The sequence below is a fragment of the Paroedura picta genome, chromosome 6, assembly GCF_049243985.1.
Source record: "Paroedura picta isolate Pp20150507F chromosome 6, Ppicta_v3.0, whole genome shotgun sequence".
NCBI classification, from domain to species: domain Eukaryota; kingdom Metazoa; phylum Chordata; class Lepidosauria; order Squamata; family Gekkonidae; genus Paroedura; species Paroedura picta.
Genome location: NC_135374.1, coordinates 91,755,651 through 91,776,981, shown reverse-complemented (window position 1 = coordinate 91,776,981; position 21,331 = coordinate 91,755,651). Strand labels below are relative to the sequence as shown.

At 40.0% G+C, this 21,331-nt stretch overlaps 1 protein-coding gene across 7 annotated transcripts; it reads left to right on the top strand.

Annotated features, from left to right (window-relative positions):
• Positions 1-103: 103 nt before the first annotated feature.
• Positions 104-20,904, top strand: UPF3A (UPF3A regulator of nonsense mediated mRNA decay). 7 transcript variants are annotated; one of them, XM_077343651.1, is made up of 11 exons: positions 104-428; positions 1,377-1,483; positions 2,939-2,976; positions 3,532-3,585; positions 4,444-4,542; positions 4,642-4,752; positions 6,324-6,379; positions 6,474-6,632; positions 9,120-9,268; positions 12,561-12,855; positions 16,582-20,904. In XM_077343651.1, exons 1-11 carry the CDS (start codon positions 168-170, stop codon positions 16,753-16,755), a joined length of 1,503 nt encoding a protein of 500 aa, XP_077199766.1. In that variant the 5' UTR covers positions 104-167; the 3' UTR covers positions 16,756-20,904. The 7 variants fall into 7 exon arrangements, with proteins under 7 accessions (XP_077199766.1, XP_077199768.1, XP_077199764.1 ...); XM_077343653.1 differs by having other exon boundaries at positions 2,870-2,976; positions 12,561-12,799; XM_077343649.1 differs by having other exon boundaries at positions 2,870-2,976.
• Positions 20,905-21,331: the final 427 nt, after the last annotated feature.

The window sequence follows — 21,331 nt, the reverse complement described above, 5'->3', positions numbered from 1 at the left end:
GGGCAAATTGCGCTGGGCCGTGAAAGCAAGCGGGGGGGGGGGGAGGGGGCTATGCAGCCCTTGGCCGTTTCTCTCCTCCCCTCCCCCTCCCGGCGACTCGCGAGACCCTCTCCGGAGGAGAGGGGCGTTCTCGCGAGAGTTCCGCGCCAGTTTGGGCAGGCGGTTGAATGAGGGCTGAGGGGGAGAAAGGAGGCGCCGCGCCGCCGCCGCTACCGCCGGGGGCTGGTGAGAAGCTGTCATTTCTGCCCTCCCCACGCCCACCCGCCATGGCCATGGAGGCTCCGCGGGAATCCCCGCGTCGTGTGCCGGAGACCCCTCCGCCGTCGCCGGGGCCGCCCCCGCCACCCCCTCTGCCGCCCCCGCCTCCTCCCAGCCTGGCGCTGCCGGGCAAGCCGCAGCGCGAGGAAAAAAGAGCGGCGCTGAGTAAAGTGAGGAGCCGGCGAGGGATTGGGGGGCGGCGGGGAAGGAGGGAGGGGGGGCTCGCCTCCAGCACCAGGGACAGCGCGCGCGGGAGGGGGAGGGGGAGGGGGAGGAGGGAGCGCGCTCAGAATAGGAGAAATGGCAAAGGGTGTGTGTGTGGGGGGGGGGGGAATGGACGGATGAATGGACCCTTGTGGCGCCTTCAAGACAGGGTTGTATTCCAGGATAAGATCTCAGCGTCTAGATCCCACCTGGGCTCACGCCGTATACTGCATTCATTTGATGTAGGAGGTTGGGATGGGGTCAGGAAACCGACGCCTGCAATTGCGCAATCCCGTGAACCTGTGCCCTTTTGTTTCTCCCCTGTCTCTTACATAAAATGCACGCAAAAGGATTCGCTCGTAACGTTTGAAGAAGTGGGCCCATGGAAGATTAGGCTTCAGTGTCGTTGGATTAATTTTTTAAAAATGTGTCATCAGCCTCCTGCTAATTTTTAGAGGCAGAAGAAGGAAGGGGGAATGAAATTGGTGCCTGCAAACAGGCTGGTTCTCCGGGTAGGCTGAGTTCAGGACCCTGGTCAGAGACACTGCCTGGCCTCGCTTATCCAAGCCATGATCTTTCCTACAACCGGTCCCAGCTTCTAAGTGGCCATCAATAAGTCATCATCATCTACACATTTAACCATCTAAATGGAACCCAAAGAAAAATTCAAGCATAGATTAAAAGCTGCCTGATGTAGTTTGAACTGGGAAAGTACTTGAAGGTGAATCAAGTGCTTGTGCGAGGTAGTTGTGACAGACAGAACCTAGAAGTGGGTACAGACTAAATTCCTGAAGCTTCCAAGAATACTGTAGAAATATAGCAAATATAGCAAATACATTTGTTTCAGTGGTATTGCAGATATTAGGATGTCCTGAGTATAATATGTCCTCTGTTTTACATTTGATATGTTGCAGGTAGTTATCCGTCGGTTGCCTCCTAGTTTTACCAAGGAACAGCTAGAGGAACAACTCCATCCACTTCCTGCTCATGATTATTTTGAATTTTGCACATCTGATCCCAGGTGAGAATTTGGTTGGCATGCCTGTAGAAGTAGTTTATGCTGGCATTGTTTGATTTCAAACAAAAAATGTGCATTTTCAAAACAAAGAAAACATAATGATGCTGTTTCACACAGCACTGAAAAACACTATATTAATACATTTTAAATAAATGAATATATATGCATGGTACATTTTCTTTAGCATTTATGAGCCTCAGGGGAGGGTAGTATATAAATATAACAAATAAATAATAATAATAAGAAGAGTTGGTTCTTATATGCCGCTTTTCCCTACCCGAAGGAGGCTCAAAGCGGCTTACAGTCGCCTTCCCATTCCTCTCCCCACAACAGACACCCTGTGAGGTGGGTGAGGCTGAGAGAGCCCTGATATCACTGCCCGGTCAGAACAGTTTTATCAGTGCCGTGGCAAGCCCAAGGTCACCCAGCTGGTTGCATGTGGGGGAGCGCAGAATCGAACCCGGCATGCCAGATTAGAAGTCCGCACTCCTAACCACTACACCAAACAGATGCATGGCAGTAGCACGCATCTTTTCCCATCAGTGGTGTAGCTCACTAAACTGAGTGTGCCCTGCATGTTAATGTAATAGTTATTATAGCCATGTTTTTATGGTGATATGTTTTTGGATATCTAGGTTAATTTATGTAATAACCTCTTAAGTAGAGGCTTCTGAACACTGTTCTACTATAACTAGGACAAGCACTAGGACAAGTTTTTCCTGCAGATGACAGAGGAAACAGAAGAAAGAATGAGTTTTACAGCTTGTCACAAATGCCCTCTTATATATCTATTTGTACTACTGCATTTGTATATATTTAAAATATTTGTCTATAATTTTTCCAAAGTTCAGAGTGTTTTGCATTAAAAAACAAGCTTATACCCCAATGTATGCAGGAAACTGCAACTGCAACACCCCTTCAGTTTCAATCAAGCCCACCACCCATTCCTCATTCATCTGATATCCACTGTTTCTTTGGCCCTTTTAATGCAACATATTTCTAGCAAAAGCAGGAGTGGGGCTGTAGTAGCCTGGGCTGAGGTTCAGGAAGATGTTGGCTGAAAGTGAATGAGTGAGTTCACTCCTAACCTATCTTGACAGCAGTGGTACACTGTGTACAATGATAGTGTGCTGGTTGATGGGAGAGTACACTGCATGGTGCCCATGCTCACTCAATGCAAGACTGCAGCCCATAACTGGAAGCCCATGACTGGAAGGAGTTCATCATATAAGAAAATTCTCTTTTTAATTAGTAGTCTGTTGCCTTCTTTGCTGTGCAAGTTTGATACATTCTTTTCAGGAAATATTACAATTACTAAAATATTTCTACCTCTAACTTTGCTTTCTTTTGAAAAATAAATAATTGAAGATATATGTACTCTTGTTGCAGTCTTTACCCTCACCTCTACTCAAGAGCATATATTAATTTTAGAAATCCTGATGACATCCTTCTTTTTAGAGATCGTTTTGATGGCTATGTCTTCATTGACAATAAAGGTAATTCATTATTACTGTTGACAGGATCCAATGAATCTCATAGAGGTATTATTACAATAGCTACCTTAGCTAAACCTAAAAGTTATGTACATGTTTCAATAGTTCTGGTCAGAGAAGCACACCACAGGATTTTCCCATATCCAGGAGAGGAATATGAAATATTTGCTGACTAAGGATTCTGCCAATATGAATACTTTGCAGGACCAGAACTAGCCATATCAGATTAAAGAACATTTTCCCATTGTAAATTGGAAAAAAAGTGATATACAACTGTGTATCTATATATATATATATATATATATATATATATTGACCTCTGATGAAGATCAGTATAATTGGAATGCATTAGGTCTGAATTTGTTGGCATTTGGGTATATACACTGAGATGTTTTATGTGAGCCAAAGAAATATGATATTCTTTTATGTTTTTAAACATTTTTGAACCCTAATAATAAATTGTTTCTATTTTTCTATGTATGGTTTTATCCCTAACCTGTTCTCACCTGTTCTGCAGGTTGGGTTTTTATTTCCCTTTATGATGTTTGTTGTTCACAGTTCAGTCCTGCCAGAGGTTTATTTTGACAGAGGTAAATCTACCTGGTGTTGTTAGTAAGTTCTTATTTTTTAGTCTCCAAAATGCTTTATTACTTAGTTATGGCATAGTTCGTTTCTAGAAGCCTACAGCTTTATCACTATTTGTTGCATCCAGTATCCTCTCATAAACAGTCTGACTCCAGTGGCTCCTTTAAGTCCAACAAAATTCTATTCTGGGCAAAAGCTTTGATGTGCAATACACTTGTTCAGATACAGCTATCCTTGCCAAAGGTTTTGCCATTTTCAGTCACAGAGTCCTCAGCTAGAAGTTTTACATTTTGAATTGTAAGCCAGTTGGATTTTTCAGATAAATTAGGTATTAAATGTTTTGCATAGAGAAACTGCTGCTGAACTTTATGTGAATTTCACAAAATTTAATATATCCCTTTAAAATGCAGGTCCCATTGCACCGTAATTTTTTTTCTGTCTAATAGAAAGAAATTTAAATAGAGACATTTGAAGACACTGACCTAGCTCTGGTTATATACAATCTAGCTACAGTCATGGGCAACATTAATGATCCTTGAGGGGAAAATTTGTATTCACCTAAACTGGTATATCCAGAGCAGTGGAGCTCTCATAAGCATCAGAATGCAGATGTAGATGTGACCTATATGTGCCCATGCAGCCATACACTAGCTGTCTTGAAAAGCTTACTTCTGCAGTTCCTCCTTGTTGGTTTGTGTTCGTTTATGTCAAATCTAGGTAGTGACAAAATGAAGGGAGTCAGTTTTTTTCTGATTTTTGTGTCCCTGATGTCTTGATTCTAAGGTTCCACTTTGGGTTCCCAGGATTTGCTAGGAATGACTTGGCTGAATATAAATGTGATAAAAAAAATTTCACTCCACTGGATACATTTGTGATTCTTTTAAGGTTTAGAATATCCTGCTGTAGTTGAATTTGCACCATTCCAAAAGATTTCAAAAAAGAAGCTGAAGAAGAAGGATGCAAAAGCTGGAAGCATAGAAGATGGTAAACCATTTTTGTTAGCAGAATCATTTTCCTAACATGGCAGTTAAGTGATGCTTCTCTATGCCATAACTTGATAAATCCTATGGTTTGCTTTCACAGATCCAGAATATAGAAAATTTTTAGAAAGTTATTGTGCTGAAGAAGAAAAAATATGTGCCAACCCTGAGACCCTACTGGGAGAGATCGAGGCAAAAACAAGGGAACTCATTGGTCTGTGTTCTTCTTTTCTTCCCTATTTGGCCTATTTATTAGACTTGAGAGGTTAAAAATTCAGATTTGAAGATTATTTATTGTGCCATCATGCTTCTTGTTTAACATTAGCATGATTAGAATACTAGCACACTACACTCAGATAGGCCCGTGAATCTACATGGATACAATAACCTCTGTAATACTTTATATTTAGGATCTACTGGTGACCTAATCTTGGGGAGAACAGTAGAAACTATTTAAAATACAAGCATGATTTTGTGTTCAGGAGCAATTTTAGTATTTGTGACAGGAAGCCTGGCCCATTTAAACTTCCTGTATATTTGAAATCATAACTCACTCCAAACCAAACCAGCAACTTGGCTTTTTGGCTTGTGATACTCCCTCCCCCCTCCCCTGCTATATTTGCATGGTCTACACAAGCAGCAGAATGAAACGTTCTAAAGTGGGGAAATTATACCACTTAAGACAACAGGAAGTTAAATTGCATTGTTGAGCACTCAAAGGAGCAAAAATACCTTCTCATCTGAAGACCACCAATACAACAAAAAGTGGGTGTCTGCTCAATATACATGTCCAATTTTTCTTTTAAGAGTCCAAAATGATATCTACTGCCTTACAACCTGAAATGGTATGGTCTTAGGATTTTACCTCCTTATCTTGCAACATGTGAAGAGCAAACCATATTCTTTTACAGTTCAGGGTGACTGTTCTGTAGTTCTTCAGACCCATGTGGAACTGTGCATTGGCAATGTAATACTCTCATTAAAAAGAAAAAACTGAGCTCTGGACCAGAAATCTTGGCTTAAATGTCAGGCTAAATAAAAATTCCCTGAGTAGTGTTAGGCAGGGCATTAACTCACACCTCTACATTGGAAATAACAACATTAGCCTACCTACCAGGATGGTTGAACATATTTAATAACAGCAGTAGATCCTGGCAACACTTTCCTGGGACACAGGTCCACAAAACAGACCTGATTAGAATTCTGCATGGACTTGCATAGGATTAATTACTTTTTTATTGTTACAAAGTGATCTGTTGTGTTTTAAGAGAAAGCATGTAAGTAGCAGTGCAGGAAACACTAGGAGTTACGTCTTCAAAGTAGAGGAAAAAGTTTCCACTAAAACTGGACACTGTAGGCAATAATATATAGAGACAAAAGCTATCATCTGTTGTTTAATTATGAATTGGTTATTGTGACGTTTTGTAAAATTGTGACGGCCTTGTAAAAATGTGTATTTTTACTCAGGATTTTAAAACACAAAACTACATTTTTTAATGTATGAGTATGCAAAACCAACCACCAACCAAGAAGAAGATGGAACATATAAACATACATTTACATTTGTAAATGTAACTGATAAACTGTATTTTATCATTTGTACATATGCCTAGTTTATATGATGAGAAATTACTGTCTTTTTAATGATAGGCGAAAGATTACTTTATATAACCCCCTGTGTGTTAGTGATCATGATGTTAAAAATTAAAGGGCAAAACAACCAAATATGTATGACAAAATATTATATTATAGGTGGACCAATACATCAAATTTTTTGTGTTTTAGCTAGAAGAACAACACCTCTTTTGGAATATATTAAAAATAGAAAAATAGAAAAACAGGTATGTTTGTATTTTGGACTAAAGCTTAATAATTATGTTTAAGTTTTTTTCAACAGTTGTACAAATCTATAGAAGTGATTTTCCACTTTTTTAGCGAATACGTGAAGAGAAAAGGGAAGAACGAAGGAGAAGAGAATCAGAAAAGAAACGTCTACGGGAAGATGAAAAAAGGAAACGCAGAGAGGAAGAAAGACGTAAAAGAAAAGAAGCAGAAAAGCAAAAGAAAATTGCGGAAAAAGAAATAAGGATCAAGGTAAATGTTGATGGTCTGGACATCTTTAGCTATCTCCCACTTTTTGTTTTCCTAGCAGTGCCTGTTTGGGTTTCACACATACCCAACCCTCAAAGTAGACCCACGAAGAAGTCTTGCTGATCTTAATGATACTTACTTCTGGATCAGCAGCTTAGGGCTGCAGCATTCAGGACAGACACAGTAATTTGGAATGGCAGCAGCTATAAGTACTCATTTTTATTAATAATGAAAATAGAGCTGTGATACAGAAGAACTCTGATTATCTGGGTGAATTACCTGTATCCATGAGGTATTGGTTAATTTAAAAAATTCTTTTAACTGATTATTTAAATGTTTTATACATTTTAAATATTTTGTACCAGAGTTGGGTTCTTCTGTTCATTTAGTCCATTGTTTTAGTCCATTGCCTAAAATTGGACGCATTGCTGAGTTAACCAGTTTAGGATTGCTCTGTGCAGTATTCCAATAAATTAAATATTATAAAACTTGAGTGGCCAACCAGTCGAACTTCCTGTTCAAGCCAGGAACTGCCTTCCTCCAGCACCCCACAGATCAATCTATACATTCCAAACAATGGCCACAAGTAAAGGCCTTCCCTTGTCTCTGACATACCTCCCTCCCCCTCATCTTAGAGGAATAGCTTGACCAGCAAGACACAACATAGGCACACCACACAACAAGAAGCACTCCCAGACCTCTGATTGTTCCCTTGTCCAAGGTTTCAAGACAAACCATGTACGTAATTGTCAACTGGACCTCTATTCTATACAAGTCCCCTGCTGAGTCTACAAAAAGCATCAATGTTTGTGGGGAAAATGCAATTACTCAGGCTTAACTCACAGAGGAGGGCTGTGGTTATTCCTGTGAACAGCTGCCATACACAAATGATGAAAATAAATAGAAATTTAAATTTGATTTTGAAGATTTTATTTGATCAAAACAGTGTGTATTACACTGATAATTAAATGATGTCAGGAATAGGGTAGCAAAAATTGAATTATTTCCTGCTAAAGGAAAAAGCAGAAAGGAGATGAGTACATCCTATCATGCACTTTACTCTCTTCTATTCCTACCCATTCATCAACACACTTTTATCATGTATTCATTGTATTTGAAATATTGAGTAATGGGTAAAACAAAGTTTGAGTCCAGTGGAGAAATGTGCTTGTGCACAAAAGCTTATATCTTGAATCAAACTTTTTGGTCTTAGAGGTGCCACTGGACTTGGTCTGCTGCTTCAGACCAACATGGCTACTCACCTGAATCTATGAGCAAGGGATGTTATTGCAATGTAACAGTACAATACCTTTTAAAGGGAAGGTCTTAATAGAAAAACAAAGCAGATTGCCAGAAGTTAGAAGTTAATTGATCTGCCAATCCATTTTCAGATTGCCCTTTCAGGACAATGTATAAATTACAAACACAGCTGAAATAAAAACCTCTTAATTGCCTAACCCTAGTGATGAAGAAACTAGGCTTGAAGGTCTGGTTACTTTACAGTTTAAAAATTGATAAGATCTACATGTGAGTAATAAATGAAGAAGCACACCTCTCCTTCATGTTTTCTGCAGTTCAACAAGTAGTACACAGCACACATGCTTATCCACAACAGCAAAACCTTTAATCATAGTTAAGTGCTTTTCTATAGGAAAGATTGAATAAAAGGTGGACATAATCTTTATTGTGGCTGGATTGTAGACTTTATTTCTTGGTTGCATGCAAATGAGAAAGCCAAATAGGTGTTGCTGATTTGGAAGGGCAAAGAACATATTTATTTCACTTATATTTTTTATTAATTAATTGTCTTTTGGCCCTCACAAAGTCTCAGGGTGGCTAACAAAATAAAGGTTTACAATAAACCTATAAGATAAAATAAAATTATATAAAATTGTACATTAGATAAGATAATGTAAGATTATGCACTTCCATAAAACAACAATCGGTCCCCTTCATTGGTCCCAGCATGGGTAAGGAACAGCCCAAGGAAAGGATTGTGAATTCCCAATCCTGGAAATAGAGGGGGCAGTATACATACAGCAATTACACAAGCACAGGCATACATGTATGTATGTATGTATGGAGGGAGGGAGGGAGGGAGGGAGGGAGGGGGAAGCCCATCAATATCTGCTGCCTGAAGTAGGTACGTACTGTTCTCAACCTAAGAGCTCCATTTTACAGGCTCTGTGGAACTGCCGGAGTTCAGTAAGGGCCCTGATCTCACTTGATTCCACGAAGCTAGAGCCAAAAAGTCCCTGCCCCTGGTCGAGGTTAGACAAATCCTCTTTAGGGCTAGGGACTGTTGGCATCGGTTGAGTGTAATGCTCATCAGGGGGCATACTCAGATATATCCATCAAGCAAATTTTGGTTGTTTAAAAGTGCATTGCCTTGAATTTTAGTGTATTTCACAATATGCAATGTACATGCATGTACATCCAAGCAAGACTTTCTACAATAACTAAATATTTAAATATGTATATATTCTTCAGCTTCTTAAGAAGCCTGAGAAAGGAGATGAGCAAACTACAGAAAAGCACAGAGAAAAAGACACAGAAGAAACTAAATGGGAGAAATCTCCAGGGCATGGGACCATAAAATCAAAGCCATTGGAAGGTTCACTAAAGGAATCCAAAGAAAAGTAAGTAATTCTTTGTTTGATTTCTTACTCAAAATCAGTGAATCCCAGTGAAGAATATATCAGAGCGTCTTCTATTGATGATTCTCACTTCACTCACTTTACCCTGAGCTTAACTGCTGGGGTGTGTTGAAGCTCTCATATTCCTATTTTTCGTAGGGCTGCAGAGCTGAACTAATCACTTGGTTTATTGTGTTTAATCATATATTTGATGACTTGCAATTCAATGTGAGTTGATTCCATTTATAAGTACTGTATGTGAGATAATGCATGAAAGTATGAACATTCAGTCTGTGACACAATATCCCAATGCTGCAAATGATAAATAAGAGTTTATGACCAGCATATAATCTATTTGCCTGCAAGCCAACACAAAGATGTAAAGGTTTTGTGGAATGCAATATATAGCATATATGGACTCAGGCTGGTGCTTAGCTACAGTGTCATGATCTCAGTTCACTATTGTCATGTTCTGTCCAATCACAAACCCTCCTGTTGTGTCTTACCTAGAAATTTGCAATCCTCCAAAGTAATGTTATTTTAGAACATAGCTTGGAAGCTGTTCTAGTACAGCTGGGCTGTATCCACCATGCTTTTCCATTTGTAGTTACTGTTGTGCAGATTACCTTGTTTTAAGCTACTGTCTTGTTGTGGGGGCAGGAGGGCATTTCCATCGCACAACAGATCACACATACCCATATATCTTTTTGACATAAACAGGGCCACAACTTTTATTAAAACATATACAAATCATGCCATGAGTGTTGGCACACCCATAGTAAGGTGTGGATCCGTGACAGCCCCTTCCCTGCTGCAGCCAGTAGGCTGCAGCCCCACAGGGGAAGGGGAAAAAAACTCCTAGTGGGCTTGCCCGCAGGGACTGGGTGACCGTTCAGCCAGATCCCTTAACCCATCAGGCCCGCTAGCCCTCTGGGAAGGCAAGCCTGTAAAGGCCCCATGGAGCTGGGTAGGCTCCAACCTCAATTGGAGCCTACCCAGCTGCCCTGCCATGAGCAGAGGAAAGCTCCCCATCTGAGAAGCTGCCCCTGCTCCCATGGCAGTCTCTTAGGGAGGCTCCTGCAAATGGGCCTCAACCTGGCTCACAGGTGCCAGTTGTGCCCCTCTGATCCGCCCCCAAACAAACGCTAGCTGTGACAATTAACAAGATGAACATAAGAAACTGAGCCAGGCATGTTTACAAGAAAAGCAGGATGGGAGGGTGGGAAACTGGTGTGGTTCACGCAGCTCCTTTTATCCCTGCTGCTGTGTGACCACGACTCCCCCCAGCATGCCACGTGCGCCACCCAGGGATTCCCCCAGCCCAGAGCACACACACCACAGGAAGATCTTTGTGCTTTGGAATCCTCGTCCCCGTAATGGCCCGGCACACTTATGGCAGTGACGGCTTTATGTCACAGGAAGATGTATTTTAACAACGCTTCAAAATCTCAGTTGCATTTATTATAAACATTATTTTAATAGAATGTGCCAAGTCCTAACACATTTTGAGTTGGGGCATTTTTCATAATGGAATATTAACAAAAGTAGCCCGAGGACATAATCTTTCATCTCAGTACTAGAAAGCTGTGTTTTCAAATTAGCTCCTGATGAAGCCTGCCCTAATTTGAAACATGTCAGGGCTTGGCACATTCTATAGAATTTTATGCCTCATGAGATCAAAGTTGGTGAATTAGACTAAAAAAAAAGAAGAGAAGAAAATCTGGTTTTTATACCGTGCTTTTCACTACCAGAAGGAGTCCCAAAGGGACTTACAAACACCTCTCCTTTCCCTCCCCAGTGAGGTAGGTAGGACTGAGAGAGTTCTAAGAGAACCTCTCTGTGAGAACAGCCTTAAGATAACTTGACTAGCCCAAGATCACCCAGCTCGCTGCATGGGGAAGAGTGAGCAATCAAATCCGGTTCTCTAAATTAAAGTTCACTGCTCTTTAACTACTACACCATGCTGGCTCTCACTAGGGCTGATTTTGCACTTACTTTGCCCTAACTACGGCTGATTTTGCACTTACTTTGTTTTCTCTATTGTTGATCCTGCTGAATTCAGATCAATTTGAACCTGGGTCTTCCTCCTTTCTCCCCCCCCCCCCCCGAATTGAAACAGAAAGTATTCTGCACTTGATTGGAGAAGCTCAGAGTGGGGAGGGGAGCCAGACACAGCAGGAAACTCTTTCTTTCTTTTCCTGAACTGGGGGGGGGAAGGAGAATTGGAGACAGTAGAGGAGGGGAAAATAAATCCAAGAGGCAAATCTCTGCTGAGAGAAGGATGGGCTTCTGGAGTGCAGTCATTTTAAAACAGGGGTAAAATAAGTCTTGGGAGGGAAGCCTAGCAACTGGGAACTAGGAAGTCTTTGAACTGATGCCCTGGCCAATCAGGGAAGACTGCTTTGCTACGTCAGCATTGCAGGCACTGGCAGGAAGTTAATCTGCAAAACGCAGAACATCTACACTATACTGGGGGCTTTCAAAGTCGTTTTTTTCAAATATAATGACTTATATCCGCTCCTGGATCTCGCAGGGGAAAGTTAGGGTCACCGCAGATCAATCATGGATGTTGCAGAGGGAAAATTTAAAGCACCCAAAATCAAAATGGAAATCGTATACAGCACATAAGGGAGGGATTTATTAGGGCTGGGATTGGATAAAAGCGAAGTGCAGACTTGACCTAGGTCAGGGAAGACCTGGTTTCAGATTTCCAGTCAACCATGACGCTCACCCTTGGGAATTAGTGAGTATAAATTGGAAGTGAGGAAACTGCATATGCCACTCTAATCTCCTTTGAGAAAGAGTAGACTAAAATGTAACAGATTTCTGGGATTTCTTTTGTGGTCATTCCTTGTGCTTGTTGTTTAGAACCTTCTTGATTTGCCACATTTCAATCTGAGTCTCTTCAGCATTTATGCATACAAAATGATGTATCATCTTAATAGTTCAGATTATTCTGAGATTATCAAGGAAAGCTTATCAATTAGCATCTATTATTATTAACTAAAGAATTTGAATTTAGGGAAGCCTCAAAAAATACATAGCCAAATGGTAAAATTTTAGGTTTGGGATTTTATTCTATATGTTTTTCAGCTTCTCTGTCTCTAAAAAATAAATGCGAAAGAGTGGAATTTATGTTAAATACTTCATAAAAATACTCCTGTTAAAAATAAATAATTCTCTCTATAGATGTTAGGATAATTGGATCTCCTCCAGCTTCACTAAGCCTACTGTGAGTTTTGTTTTGCCACAGTATCCAAATTTTGTTGTTGTTTCATTTTTAAAATATTCACAGGTCACAAAATGATAGTGATAAAGAGCAAAGAGAATCAGACAGAAGATTTCGTGATAAGGAGCCAGAGAGACAAAGGTATAGGTTGGATGATGGCCGAAAGCACAGAACTCACTATGAATTTGACAAGTTTGTAAGAAGGAATGAAGATGAACTGAAATGGGGGAAAGGATACAACCAAGACCGAGGGAAGAAAGTGAGCTACAACTACAGCTTCACTGTGGACACAATAGACAAACTGGGTAAAGAGGACAAGTGTGATGACATGGCATCCAAAAAGGAGCGCATAAGAAATAAGGTTCTTTTATTCATTTAGGATAATCTTTCATTAGTAAATTTCTTCAGGGTCACACAGGATTTGCCTATGTAGTCACAGCATGATTTTCTAAGCAGTTTCATTTTCAGTCAGATACACTCCATATTTACATGGCCAAAGCAGGTCAAATGATAGGTATTGGCATGCCATCACTCTTTGCTTCCTATTTATAAATTTTCATTTTAAAAAATACATAATGTAACAAAGCATTGGGATCTTGGCTCTTTAAAAAAATGGTTGCCTGTTTTAACAAGCACTTGGCAGAATGCCTACCCTCTTCATAGGAACCCTGCCCTTATGCACCATCATATTACAAGAAAGAGAAAGCCCACCCATAAGTAATCTAAGCTTAACAACTATTAGCATAGGTTAAATAACAGAAAAGACACAGCAGGGGTATCTGTTGAGTAATGGAGAAAGGTATCTAAAATGTTAAGGAATCCTTTTTCTCAAGGTTTATACAGGTAGACTAAGTGACAGTTTAGGTGTTAATAGTGACACAGTCTAGGAGACTAGTGTTTTCTACAAATTTATTTCTTATACCTTGATCCTGTGGATATGTGTGGCTTCCATAGCATAAAGAGTGGCTTTCAATAACCTCACTACAGCAGCATCCTTTGTAAGCAGTCCTGCTGTGTGCAGCTTGTTAGTTGCAACCCCATTAAACTGATTTACAATTATTCAAGAATATGTGAAAGTTCTATAGAGCTGTGTTTAGAACTGCAGCCTTAGGCTATGTAGCTGGTTATATGTTGGATGAAAGGTCATTAGAAATGTATGCAGTGAGTTGTTTTCTGTCTTGCCTATATCTATGGCCCAGGATTTAGCATTGACTTCTCAGTCAGATATTCTAGCAAAGTAAAAAGCCTGAAGGTACAATACAGCACATGGGGAGTAGCTCTTGGATCCAATTTAATGGGGTATAAGCTTCAGATATCTTTTAATTTTAATTTTTATTTTATCAGAATTAAAAATAATCCGTATAAAGTTTTATATATATAATACAATTCAAAAAATTATAAATTTAAATTTTAAAATTATTGAAAACTGACTCCTATTTACAGTTTAAATCTTTGTTACGGGGGTTAATTGGTGTTTGGTTGGATTAGTTGGAGAGATGGATTCTCAGACAGGGAGGCTGGCATCTTCTTGATGTTATTTCCTGGCCTCAACTGTAGGCCTGATGGAACAGCTCCATCTTACAGGTCTTCTGGAACTGTTTGATAGAGTGTTCCAACAGGGCAGGGCCAGGGTTGAAAAAGCCCTGGTTCTGGTCAAGGTCAGTTTTACATCTTTGGGGCAAAGATTATGATCACATTTTGTTCACTTAATCTTAATGTTTTTTGGGGGTGTAACAGAAGATCAGGGGTTCCAGACTATTTAGGACAGCCTTTCTCAACTTTTTTTCCTATTGAGAAACTCCTGAAACATTATTTAGGTTTCAAGAAATCCCAGAAGTGACTCAATCATGCAGAATATGGTTGGGAAGTAGAGCTATGTACATGCCCACCTGCGGCCCCTCCCCTTCCTACCCCCTCAAGGTACATTAATTTGCCATTTGGGGAGGAAGGGGCAGGTTAACATGATCATATATGGTCATATCATCCAAATAAGTGTAACAAATTTAATATATATATACAAATTAAGCCCTATCCCTTTGGGAAACCCTTCCAAGACCATCAAGAAACCCCAGGGTTTCATAAAACCCAGGTTGAGAAAGCTTGTTTAGGACTTTGAAAGTCAAAATCAATAGCTTGAACCTGATTTGGTCTCAAATCTGGAGCCAGTACAGCTGAGGGAGCACATGTGCAATGTGTGCTCTTTATTGGGTCCCAGTAAGGACCCAAACTGACGCATTATGGACCAGTTGGAGTTTCTGGAGCAGTTTCAAGGGCATAGAGCAAATTACAGAAGTCTAGCCTGGAAGTGACCATTGCATGGATCACAGTGGCTAGGTCACTTGCCAACAGGTAAGGTGGAAGTTGTTGTGCCTGTCAGAGGTGGTAAAATGCCTGGCGAGCAACATTTATGACCAAAATCACATCTCAGCTGTTCACAGTGGCCAGCGGTATTAAGTAGACTCCATCAAGAGTCAAGAGTTGCACTAGATTTTCCTTGGCATGTCAACCCAGTCAGAGGACCTTCATCTTAGCTGGATTTAACTTCAGCCAACTCCACTTGAGCCAGTCTACCATGGCCTCCAGACATTTGGCCAGAGAATCTGGGGGTGTAGATGGATGGCCATCCATCAACAGAAATAGATGGATGTCATCAGTATCCTGATGGCCATCTTACCCTGGACCAGCTGGGATGAAAGGGGTTAAATAACAACAAGGAAATAATAGTTCCCTCCAGGACCCCGCATGCTAGTGCCTACTACTGGGATGTTCCCTTCTTTGGTGCCACCTTCTGTTCCTGACCTTGAAGGAAGGACAGCAGACATTTTAAGACTGTGTCTCGAATTTTTACATCAAGAGCCAATATTTTGTCCAGGAAACTCTAGATTGGTGTAGTGGTTAGGAGTGCGGACTTCTAATCTGGCAAGCCGGGTTTGATTCTGCACTCCCCCACATGCAACCAAGTCGGGTTACCTTGGGCTCACCACAGCACTGATAAAGCTGTTCTGACCGAGCAGTAATATAAGGGCTCTCTCAGCCTCACCTGCCTCACAGGATGTCTGTTGTGGGGAAAGTAAAGGCAATTGTAAGCCTCTTCAGGTAGAGAAAAGCGCATATAAGAACCAACTCTTCTTCTCCTCACCAGCAGCTTCCACCAGTCATGAGGGACACAGGGGGGTTTAATGGAAGTTTTATTGAGAGTTTTATACAGACTTTGTAACCCACCATGAGCCATTCGGGCATGGCAGGTAAGAAACTGAAGAAATAAATAAAATAAATAAATACTAGACAGCTTCCAGACTCCTGTCTACATCGGCCAAGGAGAGCAGGCTGAAGTGGTCCAAAGTCAGACCCTGAGATAGTCAAGGGGCCTCAGCAGATAGGTCCTGGCAGAGCAGCATGATTTTCTCAACAAAATGTTCACTAAAGCCTCATAGCTAATATACAACCAAGCATTTTCAGACAATCCTCAAGGTTAAACAGTGTGAAGTAGTGGAGGCAATAGAGGCCACACAATATTCCTCTTTTGTAGCCTTTATTTTGGGGAGGCAGGGTGTATGTGTTAAATGGGATTTTGTTTGTTTTAAATGGTAATATTTGTAATTATAGTTTTTAAGCCACTCTGGGCCACAAGGAGAGGCAGGATATAAATATTTTAATTAATAAATATTGTGCACTAATTTGCCAACTAGCAAACTATTTAATCAGGCTGCAAATTGACAATATAGACTCATTTCCACATTTGTTTACATCCAGTTTTCTCCTACAATGGCACAATGGATTTAAAATTTTATAAGATACTTTGAAATTTTCCATGGATCACTTTAACATTTTGCTACCTTCCATTACTTTTCAACCACAAATAATAGCCTAATTTGGCCACCCTTGTTTTGTTTTGGTGGAAGTTCTTTGTTCCCTGCAACCAAAAGAGAAATGATCAAATGTCAGATTACAATAATCTAGTTTTCCCCATTTCTGCACTTTGTTACAAAGCCCCCTTTTCTATATCAACTCAAACTAGACGTCTTGAGATCCCCTGAGTGGATAACTGATGGCTTTGAGAAAGTCTTCTTTCTATATTTTTGCACAGGATCGTCCAGCCATGCAACTATACCAGCCAGGAGTTCGCATTCGAACACATACGGGGTCTACAAGTAGGTCCTATGACTGTTCTGAAAAGTCTCCTGAAGATGCTTATGATAGAAAGTATGAGGCAGACAATTCAACTGGAGCTGGTTCTGAGAAGAGTGAAGATGCAGAATAAAACAAAATGGGCAAAACAAAGACATTAATCATTAGTGTCCCCACTAATGTCAACCAGCATCGCCAACAAAACAATTATGGCCTTTCCCCTCTCTACTTTGCTGGCAGTACCTGGAAACAGTTTATGAAAAAGGAAAGGAAATGCCTTTTATGTCTTAAGACCATGTTGAAAGTGCATTTATTCTCTCCAGCTGAAGTTTTCTGTATGTGTCGAAACTACCTTCTATGCTCATCAAGCATATTGATGCATATTTGATTGCTTAAGGTGACAGTAATATCCTACAAAATCCTGTTTTTTTTTTTGTCTTTTTACAGGCATTTTGTAATTTTGTCACATCTCTATGCCTAAGGTGTGGGGGGGGGGACTGTTCCTTCAAGTATCCTATCGCTTGAAAGATGAAGGACATGTTTGACGTATCTTGTTGAATATTATGCTAGATTGAATCCAGGATTTGGAAACTTTTACTGATTGCTAGTTTATTTTATATTTTGTGTGTCATGTGAAATATTTCTGAAAATGCCTTTTCTAATCTGTTGAACTGAGGGGATTTTTTTTTTTTTGGTGTACACTTAAATCAGTTTAAAATCTGAGGCCTTTATATGTTCTATGAATTAAATTTACTACAGAGCTCAGCCCTGCAGGACCACAAAACTAAGGCATTCTGAACAGAATAACAATAAAATAGCTGGCGAGCACATACAACAGAGGTACTATAGTCCTAGTCCTACAAAGAGCTTAGTCCCAATTTAGCATGCATTAATGCATCATTATCTATGATCAATTAATAGCACCTTGTCATTAGGAGGGTTCATATGTTTGTAATTAAGGCAATGTTTACATTATTATTGTAGGACAATACAAGATCCTAGCAAGTTCGTGGGCAATTCAGACATACTTGCAATCATTTGTGTTCAGTATCTTCAGCAGTCCACAGCACCTCACTGAGCTTATTCTGATTGGAGGGGGATGTTAGTCATTACTGTGGCATAGCATCCATATTCTTTTTTTTTTTTTTTTAATAAGATTTTTATTTTTGTTTTCCAAAATTAAGGATAATAAAGTACAGGCAATCTACATTGTTAATACAGAAAAAGAAAGGTTATGCTCTTCATTTGATACATTTAGTCCCCCGTTTCAATCCCCTTTTGTAATATTTAAAGATAATACAATGCAAATAATCTACATTGTTCTGTTTCAGTTTCATACTTTACCAACAGGTTATATAGTTGACCTTGTAAATGTGATTTGGATTGAAGTAAAATAATCTACATTATTGATACAGAAAGAAAAAGATTATGTTCTTCGATTGATACACTTGATACCCCGTTTCAATCCCCTTTTAACTTATTTTCTTGGGTAGATCAGATAAGAGCCCCATTGTTCTTGAAAAGCCTCTTCTCTTCATTTGAATTATAAGACTCCACATGGCTACAATGTTATAGACTTTTACGCAAAGCTTATAAAGTTTTTCACCTTTCCACCACATTTAAAAAGAGAAGTTTCAACATTTGTTTGCATAGTTTTTAACACTTTTAACAATCATAAACAATTTGTACTTAACGTGGTCTCAGAGCCATCCTCATTTCCACTAGGGAAAAGAAAACAAAAGAATAAAAGCCTACTTAATTGTATGGAAAAAGAAATATATATATATGTATAGGTTGTTAAGGTTGTAAGCTATATAAGTGTACAGTATTAAATACAAAAAATGATTAGATAGAGTCTTCATTAGTTTGTAAAATAAGGTCTTCGTTAGTTACATTTACACCTCCTCAGTTAGCTGCCTCCTGTTAGTTATGCTTTAAGTTTAAGCTGAGAGTCACTACAGAGATATGTTAATTCAAATTCAGCTTGCCTATATGGCTACTGAAGAAAGCAGGAGGAGGCTTAAGGGGGTCTCATATCGAGGCCTGCCGCATCTTGTTGTTCCCACTGACCCATGTTCGAGTGGAGTTGTAGTCTTTCCCTCGGTGTATACATCGGTGAATCTTGAAACAGTTGTACCTCCTGGGCTCCAATATCAGTACAGTTTTTTTTCCAAGAAGCTCCTTTCAGTCGATTACTTTCACAGCAGATCCATATATCGTTTGATTGGTTCTTGTATACTGTTGTTTTGGAGTGGCTGTATGTCTTCTTGGGTAGGGGGTCCTTATCTAGGCTGCAAAGCTCCGGCATCCCCTTTTCCATCTCCATAATTTCCAATTTCTCTTCTACTGGTAATTTTCCACCTTGTTTAGAGCTATCATCAGCCACTGTTATTGATTCATCATTCCTGTTGGAGACTTCTTCCTTGCCGCCCTTGAGCTCCTTGAGCATATCTTCACCTTGTTTAGAGCTGTCATCAGCCACTGTTATTGATTTATCATTCCTGTTAGAGACTTCTTCCTTACCACCCTTGAACTCCTTGAGCATATCTTTAAGCAAGCCATCTATATGTGCTTTCAGGTCTTCTGTCTGTAGTTCCAGTAGATAAGCAAATCTCTTTAGCATGGACATTTTGTAAGCAATTTTGCATATAACCAGTAGAGGTCCTACGGTGTCCTAACGAAGAGCAACAGTCTGTTTTGGTATTACAGTAATGTCCGTCGCTTTAATGACCTGTTGAAGCTTTTCCGAGCCAGTTCTCGTTCTGGCAAGCAGCTCTCGCGAGATTCTTGTATCTATTTTTTCAATCTCCGATTTATAAGCAGTGGCGAGGGGATATTCTGGCTACCTTAACTCCTTTCTTTACCTTCTCTCACATTCCTTCTGTATCTCTAGCTTGCTTAAGTTAAAGAAAGCAGCTTTGCACGCCAAGAGTTTGTTCCAAAAGAGAAGGTGCCGAGGGAAACCCCCACTCACTGTTTGTAGGCTTGATCTGATGTCTGCCAGTTGTTTTCACTCCGGAGTTGTAATAAGTCAAAAGTCTTGCAAGGAGGAATCCAATTAGCTTTGAAGATTAGAGTAAGAGCTGTGTAGATTGCAGAGTTGTAAGGAAAGATGAAAGTTTTAAAATGGCGAACGGCACTTACTGGACCCTGTGCACACTGAGCTTGCGTTCCAGGGAATATTAATTTCCCTGCGGAACAGAGAGGCCCCAGAGATTCACAAGGAATTCCTGAGTTGATGGTAGGTGGATTTGCGTATCCAAAACCCGATTCTGTCAATCACAGCAGCGATTGACCCTCAGTGGAACAGGAGCTCGAAGTATTCAAGCTATCTAAGTGCCATAGCTCCGCCTTCTCGCCGCATAGCATCCATATTCTGTCTTAGAAGATAGCTCTGCTTAATACAACATATTGGGCAGGACAGGAATGCTGAACCTGTTCATGTTTTTTCCAGCCTTAAACTTCTTCCATCATGCCATTCTTTTCCCCTGGCAGTTGCTTCTTTTATCAGAACTCCACCAGGAAACAAACAGCTGGGCATGGATGGGAAGGGTTCAGCATCCTTCTTCCTTCAGCTTATGCTGAACTTTAAATCATTCCCATTTTACAGAAATTCTCATATCAATCTACAACTGTCACCATTAGTTAGCCCCATTGTCCATACCAGTGTCTGAAATGCATTTACCTTTCAACAGATTACCTGTATTTAAACCAGAAAATGTTTTGCTGAAGGCTTAACACTGTATCTAATTTCCCTGAAATAGCATTTTTAAATGTTTTGCCACTTTTTAATATATGAGCATGTTTTATATGTTAATGTTTCATATTACATGTTTTTTTTCATCAGTGACAAATGGAGCCTGTATATAGATAAACTATGGAATAGAATGCAGAGTAAACTGTTATGGCAACTCTCTCTGCTCACTACGATAGTTCAGAACCATGTTGTTTCTGGGATCTTCAGTGAGCACTCCACATGTAAAGAGCATCTCTGCCAAGACTCATGTATACATTTGTTTTTTACTCAATGTTTTAAATCAGGGGTAGACAAACTGTGGCCCTCCGGATGTCCATGGACTACAATTCCCATGAGCCCCTGCCAGCGAATGTTGGCAGGGGTTCATGAAAATTGTAGACCATGGACATCTGGAGGGCCACAGTTTGCCCACCCCTGTTTTAAATCTTCTATTACTAATCCTACTATCAGCATTTGATTGTTCTAATTATAAATAAAAGTGCTTTGACCTTCAACCACTGGAAGAATAAACTGAAATGATTAAGGCATTGTGTTTCTTAATTAATATGATCAGAGCATGAGTTTAAATGTTCTGATCTCTAGCATACACAGCAAATTTATCTGTTCACACACCAACCAGTTATTTGAATTTAGTCCCATTGCCAGTCCATCCACAAAAATAGATGATCCGCCACATGTATGTGATATTACTCGTGGGGGGAGGTGGCACCCAGTGGTTATCCTTATAAACTGTATAAGCAGCCACTCATTAACACAGGAAGCCCTGCTCAGCAGCAGTCTGGACACGCACAAAATTTTGCATTGCCCATGTTTTTTTATATTTACTGTATATTTTTATTGTTGTCAGCTGCCACAAGCCTGTCATCGGGGAGGTGTGGCAAAAAAGCCCAAATACTACTAATACTACTATATATAACTCCTGTATTTTCAACAGAAACATACAGTCTCAACA